This window comes from Meleagris gallopavo, chromosome 8, assembly GCF_000146605.3.
Source record: "Meleagris gallopavo isolate NT-WF06-2002-E0010 breed Aviagen turkey brand Nicholas breeding stock chromosome 8, Turkey_5.1, whole genome shotgun sequence".
Lineage (NCBI taxonomy): Eukaryota > Metazoa > Chordata > Aves > Galliformes > Phasianidae > Meleagris > Meleagris gallopavo.
The window spans coordinates 1,336,888-1,349,008 of NC_015018.2; the positions used below are offsets into that span (position 1 = coordinate 1,336,888).

Here is a 12,121-nt window from a genome sequence, read left to right on the forward strand (position 1 = left end):
AAATATCGTTCACTCAAGTTTTCTGGGAAACTTTCCTTTCAAAATTGTATATCAATTCATAACTCAGCACATTTCCTAGAACACTCATAGAAAAATCACAACATGTTGTGGTGAAGTTCTGGAAAAGCCACAAGATTTGTTCTAGAAGCAGACATTATGTCTAACTTTTAGTCCCACTGTGAAATAACTTAATGCCAAGACAGATTCGATTTGAAAATTGTGACACGAAGGCAGTATCACAGACTCAGAATATGAATAAGAGCATGATCAAATTGAGGTCAACACGCTGACAAGATTACACTTGATATCTCGAACATCCTCTTAACTAAAAGGAGTGTTCTCAGGTCAGGATTGCTCTTGAAAGGCACGGGAAGCAGTACCAATGGATACTGATGAAATACCAGTTGGTGAAAGGTATTTTGCTAGAATTACACTTGAATTTTCAGTTAAATGGAATATGTTTTGTAGTAGATTTACAACTTTGTTATTTCCCAGAGAAGTAGTACAACAAGAAAGCAGTCGAGGTAAGTATAAACAACTGCCACAACGAAAGTGAAAACCGCCTTGAAACAAGTAATTTGATATCTTCTACTGAGAATTTTGATTCATTTTCTTTGTTGCATCAAGCATAGAAAAGGTACTGTAACAAGTCAGAGGAACTCTATCAGTTCTGCTAATACCACATTTGCAACCTCTTCACCAGCTACCCTGCCCTTCTATTCTTGATCAGTATGCTGTATATTTGCTCAGTATGCTGAAGTATGCTGAATGGGAGTCTTAGCATGAAAAATAAAATGGGATTTCAGTTTTTTATCCATATTTGTGCTAGAAGACTGTAGTTCTGATTACACCGAGCAGACTGCCAGATATCCTCTCCCTCCTGATGTACTGAAATATTAAAATTACATCATATTTATATAAAAATAGAATATGTTATGTTCATATACAGTAAAATACCTAATTATGATGTATCGTAATATACTGTACAATTCTGTTTTTATTATGACTTTCATTTCTTTGAAAAATATAGTTTTGGCATAAGGAAATCAACCGACCTCAACTTCAACCTAAGTCTCTACAAATGCATTGTTACCCTGCCCTCATACCTGACAAAAAAAACAAGAACAACAAAAGCAACTAACCTGCAGCAGTGAGATAGCTATGAAGACACCTGCAACAACATAGATATTTCGAGGCAACCAAGCTTCCAGAGCTACGATACAACCTTTGATGAAAATCTGATCATCCCACTGATTCTTGCTCTGAATGAGAAGAATTCAAGAAGGTTACTTTCCTGCTCAAGTTTATTTTAACAGTCAAGTCACATGTGAAGGGTTACAGTAAAATTTGTTACATAAGCAGTAATATTTGAAACCGAATTTCAGAAATACATATACATGCTCAAATTAACTCAAAGGATGTCAGGACATTAGTATCTTCCTACAAATCCTATTATTAGAATACTTCAGAATTAGTAGAACGTGCAATTCAGAATTACATTATTAGAACTAATAACAGACATTCGAAATGGAAGTCATGCTCCATTTTTAAATGGGACTTTTCCTTTAACTGTTATTTTCTTCCATTTTCTCAGCTCTGAATAGAAGAAAAACTCTGCCATTCTCTGCTAGTAGCAGGATGCAGCATTGTCTGTGCTGACTTAAGTATCAGCAATTGCCCTTTTTTATTATTATCTACGCAGAGAGCAGGATAGACAGCAAGATTACAGCACCATACCTTTTTTCTGACATCATAGCCACACTGAGTATTCACAACTTTTTGCTGAAAAACAAGGATTAAAAATGTATCAGTAGAATTCTACTTGCTTCTTCTCAAGCTAAGCTCTGTCTTAAATTTACAAAGAAATCTGAACTGCACAAAACTACTTTTAGAGAACATTTTAGTAAAAATAACATAGCAAAGCATCATAACACCAGAAATGCATAACGTCCAAGTGGACAGAAGGTAAATTGTAAAATAAGCATCCTCCACTACAATTTCCAGCTTCTCCCATTGGCTTTCATCTAGCAAGGACTACTGAACATGACATTTAACAGTTGTACTGACAGCCTTCAGATAGAACATCTGTACTTCCACAATGGATATCATTTTATCTCTTTCACATAACACCTACACACTGACATAACAAAGGTACCACACTGAGTTTTGTAGTCGAAAAAATATTCTTTACAATTCCATTATTTCATGTGGCTATCCTTGTTAGTGAATACCAGTAACAGACAGATAGCTGCAAGGTACTAGAGTGCCTTCACAGTTGATAAATCAGTCTCATATAACCCAGCTTTGAGATAAATCTACTGTAGAAAAAAAAAAAAAATGTTCCAGTTACATCTCAAACAAACACCACTAACACCTTCCAGATTCCAATTCCACAAAACCAACCATGGTATTAAGCTCCAAAGATGCTTCTTTTATGATACTTTTGTTTTCCTTCCCTATTAGACTAATCAAACCTATTTACTACACAATTACAGAATTATTTATATAATACGTAGTGAGTTAGATCAAAATGCTCGGAGTGGAATGGCAAATTAAAGAAGTTTACATTTAACAATATCTCCTTAAATATAGCACCAGCAACAGGAAAGATCACAGTGAAATAGCACAGTTTGAATTAAAGTAAGAGAAAAGTTACCAGAGAATCTGAACTTGTAATACTTTCCTGACAAAATCTTTCTTTGGCTGACTTCAAGATGACCAGAAGCCTTAGCATAACCTACCATGGTTATCTCCTCTAGGTGAGGATTGCAGAGTTGACCTGAGCAACAATTACTACAAAGCATTAATTTGTATTTGTTTCCGCTTCTGTTGCAAGGATGAGATTCCTTGCAACAGCTTAATAAGCAGATCTAACCAGAGAGTACCTAAGAATTGCTAAAAGCCAAGTACTGACTCAGACACTTTCAACTCAGTCTGTCCATCAGCACTTCACCAGTTGCTGATAACCAAAGGCACGAGCAAAGGCAGTTACCCCTACTTGTCAGGCAGAGGGGTGCTGTACAGCAGCTCTAAGAGGGGGCATATGTGCTGCTTCAACAGTAGATGACAGAGCTTGAAATCAAGGCCTCAAGAATAAAAAAAAGTATCAATAGCCAATGTTCACAGACTTCAATCACATAAAAACAGCTTCTGAATTCCTAGTGACAGGCAATACATTTTCAGCTGTGTAAGAGGCTGACACATCTATCCTCTAAAAACGATAGAGCAGTAACAAAAACAGAATTCAGCTATTAATAATAATTTTTTATATTTAGCAGACTTCTTTAAGCCCTATGTGTCACACCACACTCAGAAAGTACTTCCTGTCATAACTCTTCAATAGCAGAAGGATACCAAACAAGGAAACAGCTTACAGCAGGATCAGGTATACAACAGGAGAATGGAACACCACATTTCTCACGACTTTTGCTTTCACTGCTGCAGTTGAAGTATATGTTGAAATCCCAGTCGTCCGGGCCTTGGGCACCACAGCAATGGTTCTGCAAGAGATAAGCACTTCCTATGTGGGGACATTTTATAGATAATGTATTCACTGAATAGCTCTATGGAATAATATTTCCTCAACTCTCCTATGGCTGTAAGGAATCAAATGCAACACAAGAGTAAAACAAACTGAATAATAAATACAGCATCTCTATGAAACAAACAAACAAACAAAAAAAGCACCATTTGGCATAATGTTCTTGGAAGTAGATGCTAACACAACTAGAAGCATCATAAAAATTGTCGCTTAAAATGTAACCACCCAATGTAATCCACGTTACCCAAATCCAAAAGAAATATGAAAAAGAACCATTTCTTTAACTTTGTGATTTAAGTCTTCACGAATCAATCAGTTTTTCCCCCTTTGTTTACTCTGAAAAAATGGATCAAAACATCTGTGAATATACTTATTTTCTTTCAAATGAGAAAATTTTCATATCCATGTGAATTAACTGACATAGCCTTATTCATTCGAAGGTCAGTCAGCTCAATAATTAAGTTTCTTGGCCTAAACAGTGCAATATAAATTTCATAGTTACAGATCAGGGAAATCCAAACATCTCAAAGAATCCTCAAGTTCTAGAACAGGTGAAAGTTGGTTTCTCATTGAATCATGCTTTGCAGTTCACTGACCTGTGCTACAATTTGTGTACTTACAATGGTTTATTACACATTTTCCTAGTACCTCATGAAGTTTTCTACTCTCTTAGGACATCACTACCATCTCTAATGTTACTGATGTTGGAAAAGGCCAGGAGCAGCATCACCTTACAAGGTGCCCTTAGTACTAAACACCAAAGAAAGCAGTACTGAAAACCATCCAGGCAGCTTAAGTCGGAGGATTGTTTCACATACTGTGTTAACACACGAGTGAAAAAAACCAAATATGTACAGATGCTGGTAATAAACAACAGTCCATACTAGTATATAATATAAGAACATGTTTTGCTTTTAAAGTGAACTGTAAACACAGATTTTTAAGTGTGATCTTCTAAAATATGTGAGACAGACAGATAAGTGACCCTCCTTTACAAGGGAAAAAAAAAGAGAAGAAATGTTTTTACCTCTTTGTGAAGTACTTCCTCAATTTCTCTCCATACATGCAGACATAAATTAAAAAAATCAGAAAAGTCACCCTCACTGATTGTTTTTTGAGTGTGAATGCAAAATAATCGGACTGAAAGCCATCAATCCCTTATTAGCAACAGGCCTTGCAATCTCCTCTCTTAGCAACCAAGTATGTTAGTACAACAAGAGCATACAACTATTTCAGCGTCCTTGAGTACCTACAGAATAGCTTTCCACAGTTAAAAATCTTTTTTGTTTTAAGATGAGATGGTTCTCAGAAGCGATAACCAGCATGGCTTCATCAAAGGCAGGTCCTGCCTAACAAATGGTGTCACTTTTTATGATGGCATAATTGTACCAGAGAACAACAGAAGAACCACTGATGTCATCTATCTGGACTTCAGTAAGGCCTTTGACACAGTCCCCCATGATATCCTTCCCTCCAAACTGGAAAGAGACAGATTTGGTGGGTAGACTGTTAGATGGCTGAGGAACTGGTTGTAAGATTGTACCCAGCAAGCGGTGATCAATGGCTCAATGTTCAGATGGAGATCACTGAGCACGTGGCATCCCTCAGAGGTCAGTACTTGGATCAGTTATGTTGGACATCAATGACACTGACAGTGGGATCGAGTGCATCCTCAGCAAGTTTCCAGATGACACTAAGCTGTGTGTTGCAGTCAACACACGAGGGATGGGATGCCATTCAGAGAGACCTAGGCAGTTGAGCAGTGAGCCTAGATGAACCTCATGAGGCTCAACAAAAATCAAGTGCAAGGTCTTGCACCTAGGTCACAGGCAACTCCCAGTATCAGTACAGGATGATTAAGGATGGAACACAGCCCTGCTGAAAAGGGCCTGGGGGTACCTGTGAATGTTAAGCTGGACATAAGCCAGCAATGCACCCTTGTAGCCCAGAAAGCCAACTTAATCCTGGGCTGCATCAAAACAAGTGTGGTCAGCAGGTCAAGGGATGCGACCCTGCCCCTCTACCCTGCACTGGTGAGATCTCTCCTGGAGTACTGCATCCAGATGTGGAGTCCTCAGTACAGAAAAGATGTGGATCTGTAAGAGCACAGCCCACGAAAACCAATGGAGACAAGAAAGTTCGTGGAAGACCTGGTAGCAGCCTTTCAGTATTTAAAAGAGGGTTCTAAGAACGAAGAGTTCAGACTCCTTAACAGAGTCTGTTGCAATAGGACAAGGGGAAACAACTCTAAATTTAAAGAGGAGAGTTGAAAATTGGACTTAAGGAAGGAGCTTTTATAAGCTTTTATAAGCTCCTTCCTTAAGAAGAGCTAATAAGAGTTGTGAGGCACCGGAATAAGTTGCCCAGAGAGGTGGTAGAAACCCTGTCCTCAGACACATTCAAAGTCAGGCAGGGCCAGGTTCTAAGCAACCTGACTGATCTGTAGATGTGGAGTTGGACTTAATGATCTTTAAGGTTCCTTCCAACTCAAAATATTCTATGATTGTCTGAAGACAGAAGGCCCCCTAATGTAACTCCATGAAAGAATGCAGTGTCTCCTAAAGAAGTGCAAACAACTAGACACTAGTTTTACTGCACAATTATTTTTTATTTAGTTTGGATTTTTCTTGTTTTAAGATGGAGGTAGGGTTGTTTTTTGCACACTTCTAAATTGACCTGGTGCAACAGTGATCAGAACAGAGAGCAAAAGTCAAGACATTCACAATTAGAACACCACTGTATCTGAGTTATCCTGTTTAGCTTTGAAGAAGAGAAGGGTCTGGGGAGACCTCATTGTGGCCTTCCAATACTTGAAGGGAGAGTGTAAATAAGAGGGGGAATGGCTGTTTATGAGGGTGGATAGTGATAGAACAAGGGGGAATGGTCTTAAACTGAACCATGGGGAGGTTTAGATTAGATATCAGGAGGACGATTTTCACACAGAGGGTGGCGAGGCACTGGAACAAGTTGGAACCAGATGGTCATTGTGGTCCTTTTCAACCCAGGCCATTCTGTGATTCTATGATATCTAATGCTCTCAGTAAAGAAACAGCAGAACAGCACACCTGTCATATGACACTACTAGCTAAAGACCATGATCAGTCTGTAACACAGAAGAGGAAAACTTCCTTAACTACATATTCTCCCAGAAAACAAAGGAAAAGCGACAGGCAATGTACTTACAATTTTCTGTAGCGAATCAATGAGGTTCTGGAGGTCAATATCATCTCGGTAGGACTTAATGTTATTCTCAAAGAACTCCTTGACTTTGTCCCTCACCCAGTCCTGGAACAAGACAGCCAGAACTGCCACTGCCAGCTCCAACAGAAATATAAATACAATCGTTCCACAGAACTGTAGAAGAAAAAGTCACAAATTAGGAGATATTTATCCCCTTTGAATGCATCCCTATTCTATTAAGAGAAGTTAGAAGACATGTTAAAACTCTTGCTCAGTATAGATACTATAAAAAGAAGGGACTGCTAAGTGAGAATTTAATGCAAAAAAGAAAAAAACAAAACAAAAAAAACTAGGAGTTATCTTTTCATTTGGGTTAATACGAAGTCAAAAGTAAAAATAAGCATTAATCTACAGTCATTACACACAGCAGTTGGATTATTAATATATAAGAATCTGCAAAACAGAGGGCTTTGTGAGATCTTCTCATTTTAGTTACTTTTTGCCCTGCTTAACTCTTTCTAAACTTAAATAAAGGAAACCTCAATACAAAAGCAAGTGTTTCAGATATTTTACGTTAGTCATTTAAGCCCCCAATTTTTGCCCACTAAAAACTTAAAAGAGATTAAGCTCTTAAACGATCTTGTTTGCCCAAAGCCACATCATGATCTCCTTTCAGTAACTTCCAGCTATGTTTCAGAACATCACTTCATGCTATTACATATTAAATTATGTTACAATCTGAAATAAATAAAAACATGGCTGCACTAGCAGAATGAATGAAAAAAAGCAAGAAACATTTTCTAGGGGCAGGGCTAAAATACTTCAGTTTAAATCTTTTATCCTGTCCCTTAAAGAAGTTTGTCAGGGACTGTGCTCACCATACGCAGTGTAATAAACCAAACGCCACAAATTACTTTTTTTCTTCACCCATGGATTCATACTTTCACATACATATTAATTCACACGTGTAATGATGTTACTCACAAACTTCAGAAGGCAGATGTTTTCTCTCAGAGCTCCCACACAACCAGCAAATCCCAAAGTAAACATCACGATTCCCACGACTAAGACAAGCACCACTGGATCAAGACCATGAAGACCAGTCACCTTTGTTAGGTCAGATAACACACCCTGGAAAACAGAACAACAGAAATATGACCACTACAGCCATTTTTTATTTCATGTTTGGAATTGTGATGATTCTTACGAGATTCCAAATTAATTGGTTACAAATCCTTCAGCTTGCGACCTGAGACCCACTCAGAAAGGTTTGATCACGAAAGGGTTGCTAATGAAATTAGTTTTCTTTATCCCAGCAAGTACTAATGCCAAGTCAAAGCTATAAACTCTTACTGAGCAACCTAGTGCAGCCTAAATGTTTCAGGTTACCTATGTCTACTTGCCAAACAAGCTTCCACCAGATGGTGCCAAAAGCTCAATGTTATCACTGAGTATCCACATCATTTGGAGGCAACAGAACTAATAACGTATATTAACTTGAAATATATCTATCAGAAAAAGACCAAAGTCATTAAATAACATCTATGCCACCTGAACATCGAGGTTGGAAAAAGGAAGAACACTAACCACATGAAAAGATATGGGTGATGCAAGACTCAATTTCTATGTCTAGGTTAACGTATGGTAATACAATGAATTCATCATCCTCTCAGGATTGTTTCATAGAAATGAAATTTATACCAGCTAACATGAAAATCTCATCAAATCCATATAGCACAAGACCTTCAAGTCACGTGCAAGAAAAACAAGATGAAGATGCAAGAAACAAGAGACTAACAACTGAAAGTTTTCAAGTTAACATGATTACTCTGTAGGGACATTCAGGTAGCCTTGCAGTGGCCTGAGTTTTCCCTCACAGGCTGAATATTTTAAAGAAGAAACACTTTCCCTTCAAAACAGAAAAATAATGAAAATCCCCTTTGTTTTCTTTATAAAATTATGCCCACACTAACTACATTTAGCATAAGATACTGAAGAGACTTCTAAAGGCTTACAATTTGTAGAAGTAGTCTAACAAAGCAATGCAAATTATCATGTTGCTACTCAGGTATTTGCACTAGAGGTAAGTGAGAAAAATATACGTTAAGAGAATTTGCCAAGGTATTCTCTCACTTTTTAATTGCGTACTTAGCTAACAAAAGCAGTGTCTTGGAAATAAAGCATTAAAATGTGAAGTTAACATTGAAGAACTTCATCAGCTGATGGAAAGACACTGATTAATAGTATTCTCAAGATATTCATGATATGTATTCATGATACATACGAGTTAATCTTCTTCCACAATGTGTTCCACAACAGATCTTGTCAGACCCATTAATTTGGTGATAGCAAGATAGCAGAGATGCGGTGTTCCTGTTTTGTTTCTTTTAAGATCAAAACTGACTGAAGGGACAAAAAATGTAATTGAATAGTATAAATCAGAATTGCCTTGTCACTGCTTGTCACTAAGAGCTGAAATAACCCATTAAAAAGCAGTCACAGTTTAGAGATTACCCACCATTCAATACCCATCAGTCCAATCAGTGACATTATTATCCTTACAAACTGAAGCCTCAAAGCTAACTATCATATCTGGCCTACTGGTGAACTAGAGTCCTACCTAATAATCACATCCACGCCTCAGAAGCACTTGCCTCAGACGTTACAACAAGGAAGACGTGTCAAGACTAAGTTAGCATCTTTGTGCAAGCAATAAGCTATGGAACTAATCACAATATGAACAGGATGCTGAAAGTTTCAAAGCTGTTTCTGGTTATCCACTTCCCACATCCAAACTCAAGCTTTCCTCAGACGTCTCTTGGAAGAAAACTTCCTTCCATCAAAGCAGATTGTGACAAAAAGTAGACAGGAACTAGGGTCTATTATTCACCCGAGGTTCAAAACAGTCTCTTCAAGTTCACATTTGAAATTTACAACGTTCCCTTGTTAGTGTGGAGATTCTCAGCCTAAAGAAATATGCCAAGTAAGAAATCCTGAAGGAAGTCAACAAGCAATTCAATTCAAGGGACTATCTCATCCCACCTTATTCATCTAAGGATGCTTCTGCCAGTGACCATGAAGGATGGTATTAAGACTTAACCCTCTCTCCCCACCAATCAGGAATTTAATATATCACTGACAAGTTAAGAAATGCCATTAAATTGGATTTGTTATTTGTTTGGGGAAAAAAAAAAAAAAAGGAAAATTCTTTCAATAAGCAGGTAGCTCTGCCTTCCTTTCATCCCGGCCCCAGATACAGCCTCCAGAATAAAGGATGCTGTTGGAATCATCTCCTTCCCCAGCCGCTGGCCACACAAGTGCTAATACAGCCCAGTAGGTTCATGGTTGCCTTAGACCTGAAGGTACACTGCTGATATTCAGCTGAATGACTGACAGGAAGCCAAAGTTTTAATTCCCAAACCTGCTTTCGAGGCAGCAAGCCCCCACTCAGCCTGTACTGATGTCAGAAAAACTGACATGATGGCTCAGGCTTGTTTCCAATACCTGAATCCTGTAGTCATACTCATTTTCTTTTGATAACTTTCGCAATATCTCTCAGGCTACATGTTAACATCAATCCAGCCTTTACTGATGTACATGTTATGCAACAGTTTGAAATAACAAGAACCAATTAACAAGTCATAAGTGCAGCGCAGTTAGATTAAAAAATAAAATGCTGCATTTGACTCATAAGCATGATAATGTACACCAGGGTGGGTAACATTTTTATTTATTATTTATTTTTTACATAAGTTACTTTCAACACTTGACACAAAACACCATGCTCCTTTTGATATGTTATCAGCTCGTAGAGATACACAGCATTTACCTCCAGATAAAAAGAACACTCAGGAATCAAACTGAAGTCGTAATGGAAAAGATGATGACAAAAAAATACAACAAAAGTTAAAAAGATCGATGTACTTCATGCTGCACTAAGAGACAGGATGTTTAAAACTTTTCTGTACTATCTTTAGTTTCCCTTTGCGTTTACCACTGCAGCTTTTAGAATGATTTTCTTTACTTCCCTTCTACTGTTCACTGAAACTTACTTGTAAACAGACAGATCCACACTGACACACGTTCACTATTGCAAAGGAACAGCACTAATATGAAAATGTCCACACAAAGCAACTGACATGAAAAAATAACGTGCAGATTTCAAGAGCCATTCAGAAGTTTAGGAACACAGGAAAAGCTTTTAAGTTCTCAGTTGTAGAAAAGACAGTAGAAGCAGTTCAGGCAAAATTCAAGAAATAAAAGACAGGAAAAGTCAACAATTTTAGCAAGGCTTTCATTTTCAGTAATGTTAGTGTACCATAAAGGTCATTTGGCAAACTGAGCTAGTCATTTCCAACCACAGAGATCATATGTGCCTCTTCACACAACAGTTGGAAGCAGAAAAAAGCATATGAACATTACAGAAAACAAATTCAAGCTAAGTTTGACACCTTCTGAAACACACCTTCCATAAAGGATTGGAAAGAAAATTATTTTGTAGCAGGAGATAAACACCAGAACCTCACTACGTGGTCAGTTTATTGATACAAAGGCTCTATGGAAACATTAGACTATCTTGGCAACGAAAATGTACCCACTCAGTAGCACGGCTCCAGAGTGAAGGCATGTGTGCCCTGCACTGTCAATTAATATGCAGGTAAGTCTGCTAGCCACTGTCACTTTTTCCTTACTGCCTGCAGTCAATTTAAGTCATGCTTCTACAATCATTAACAATGGTGTTAACTATTCATTTCCACACCTGTATGGTCTCTTGTAAGATGTGAATTACACAGACACATGCCCAAAGCCTTCCCTCCATTGAGGAAGTTACACAGCTGAAAGAAACTTCAGCAAAACAAAAGCAAGAAAGTATTACTGAGTTGGGCTGTGCTCCCCAGTCTTCTTCCTCTATATGGAGACAGAATCATGTAACTCCACAGGAACTTAAGTGGATAACAGATGGTCTTAAAATGAAAGCACTACATAAAGATGATCTCGCAGATGCATGCTAATTTACTTTTAGAAAAAATGCTTTCAAAAGAGAAACAACCCATAGGGACTGCTCATAAAGATGAAATTTTCTTCTTAATTCTCTTAAACCCTGCTCTTACAAGTCCACAAGGAAGTCTAAACTTAAAGGTCCACGGCCTAATACCCAATAACAGGCAAGAATAAAAAGAATAAAACTCCAGCTACTTTCTATTCAGAAGATCTGAACGTGGTCCTGAATTCTGATGCTACATTTAAACCCCACTGCTTCCTGAGGAAATCAATTGTTTTACTGGGGCAGGAGAGGGCAGCCACCAAACAATGTAATACCAGTCATTTTACCCTTACCTTTTCACTCCATGCCCATAGTCCAGCTGCAAGGAATGCCATGCCAGCTAGCTAAAGTTAAAA

At 37.9% G+C, this 12,121-nt stretch overlaps 1 protein-coding gene across 2 annotated transcripts in view; it reads right to left on the reverse strand.

Moving 5' to 3' along the window:
* TSPAN14 (tetraspanin 14) overlaps positions 1-12,121 on the reverse strand; it is a 39,390-nt gene that overhangs the window by 4,395 nt on the left and 22,874 nt on the right. The window contains exons 3-8 of one of the 2 annotated variants that reach the window (XM_003207782.4): positions 12,059-12,109; positions 7,706-7,852; positions 6,725-6,895; positions 3,375-3,500; positions 1,738-1,782; positions 1,143-1,262 (exon numbers count right to left, since the gene is read on the reverse strand). In XM_003207782.4, coding sequence (XP_003207830.1) covers positions 1,143-1,262; positions 1,738-1,782; positions 3,375-3,500; positions 6,725-6,895; positions 7,706-7,852; positions 12,059-12,109 — 660 coding nt within the window. The remainder of the gene's footprint in view (positions 1-1,142; positions 1,263-1,737; positions 1,783-3,374; positions 3,501-6,724; positions 6,896-7,705; positions 7,853-12,058; positions 12,110-12,121) is intronic. The other variant, XM_010714112.3, reaches the window with a different exon arrangement.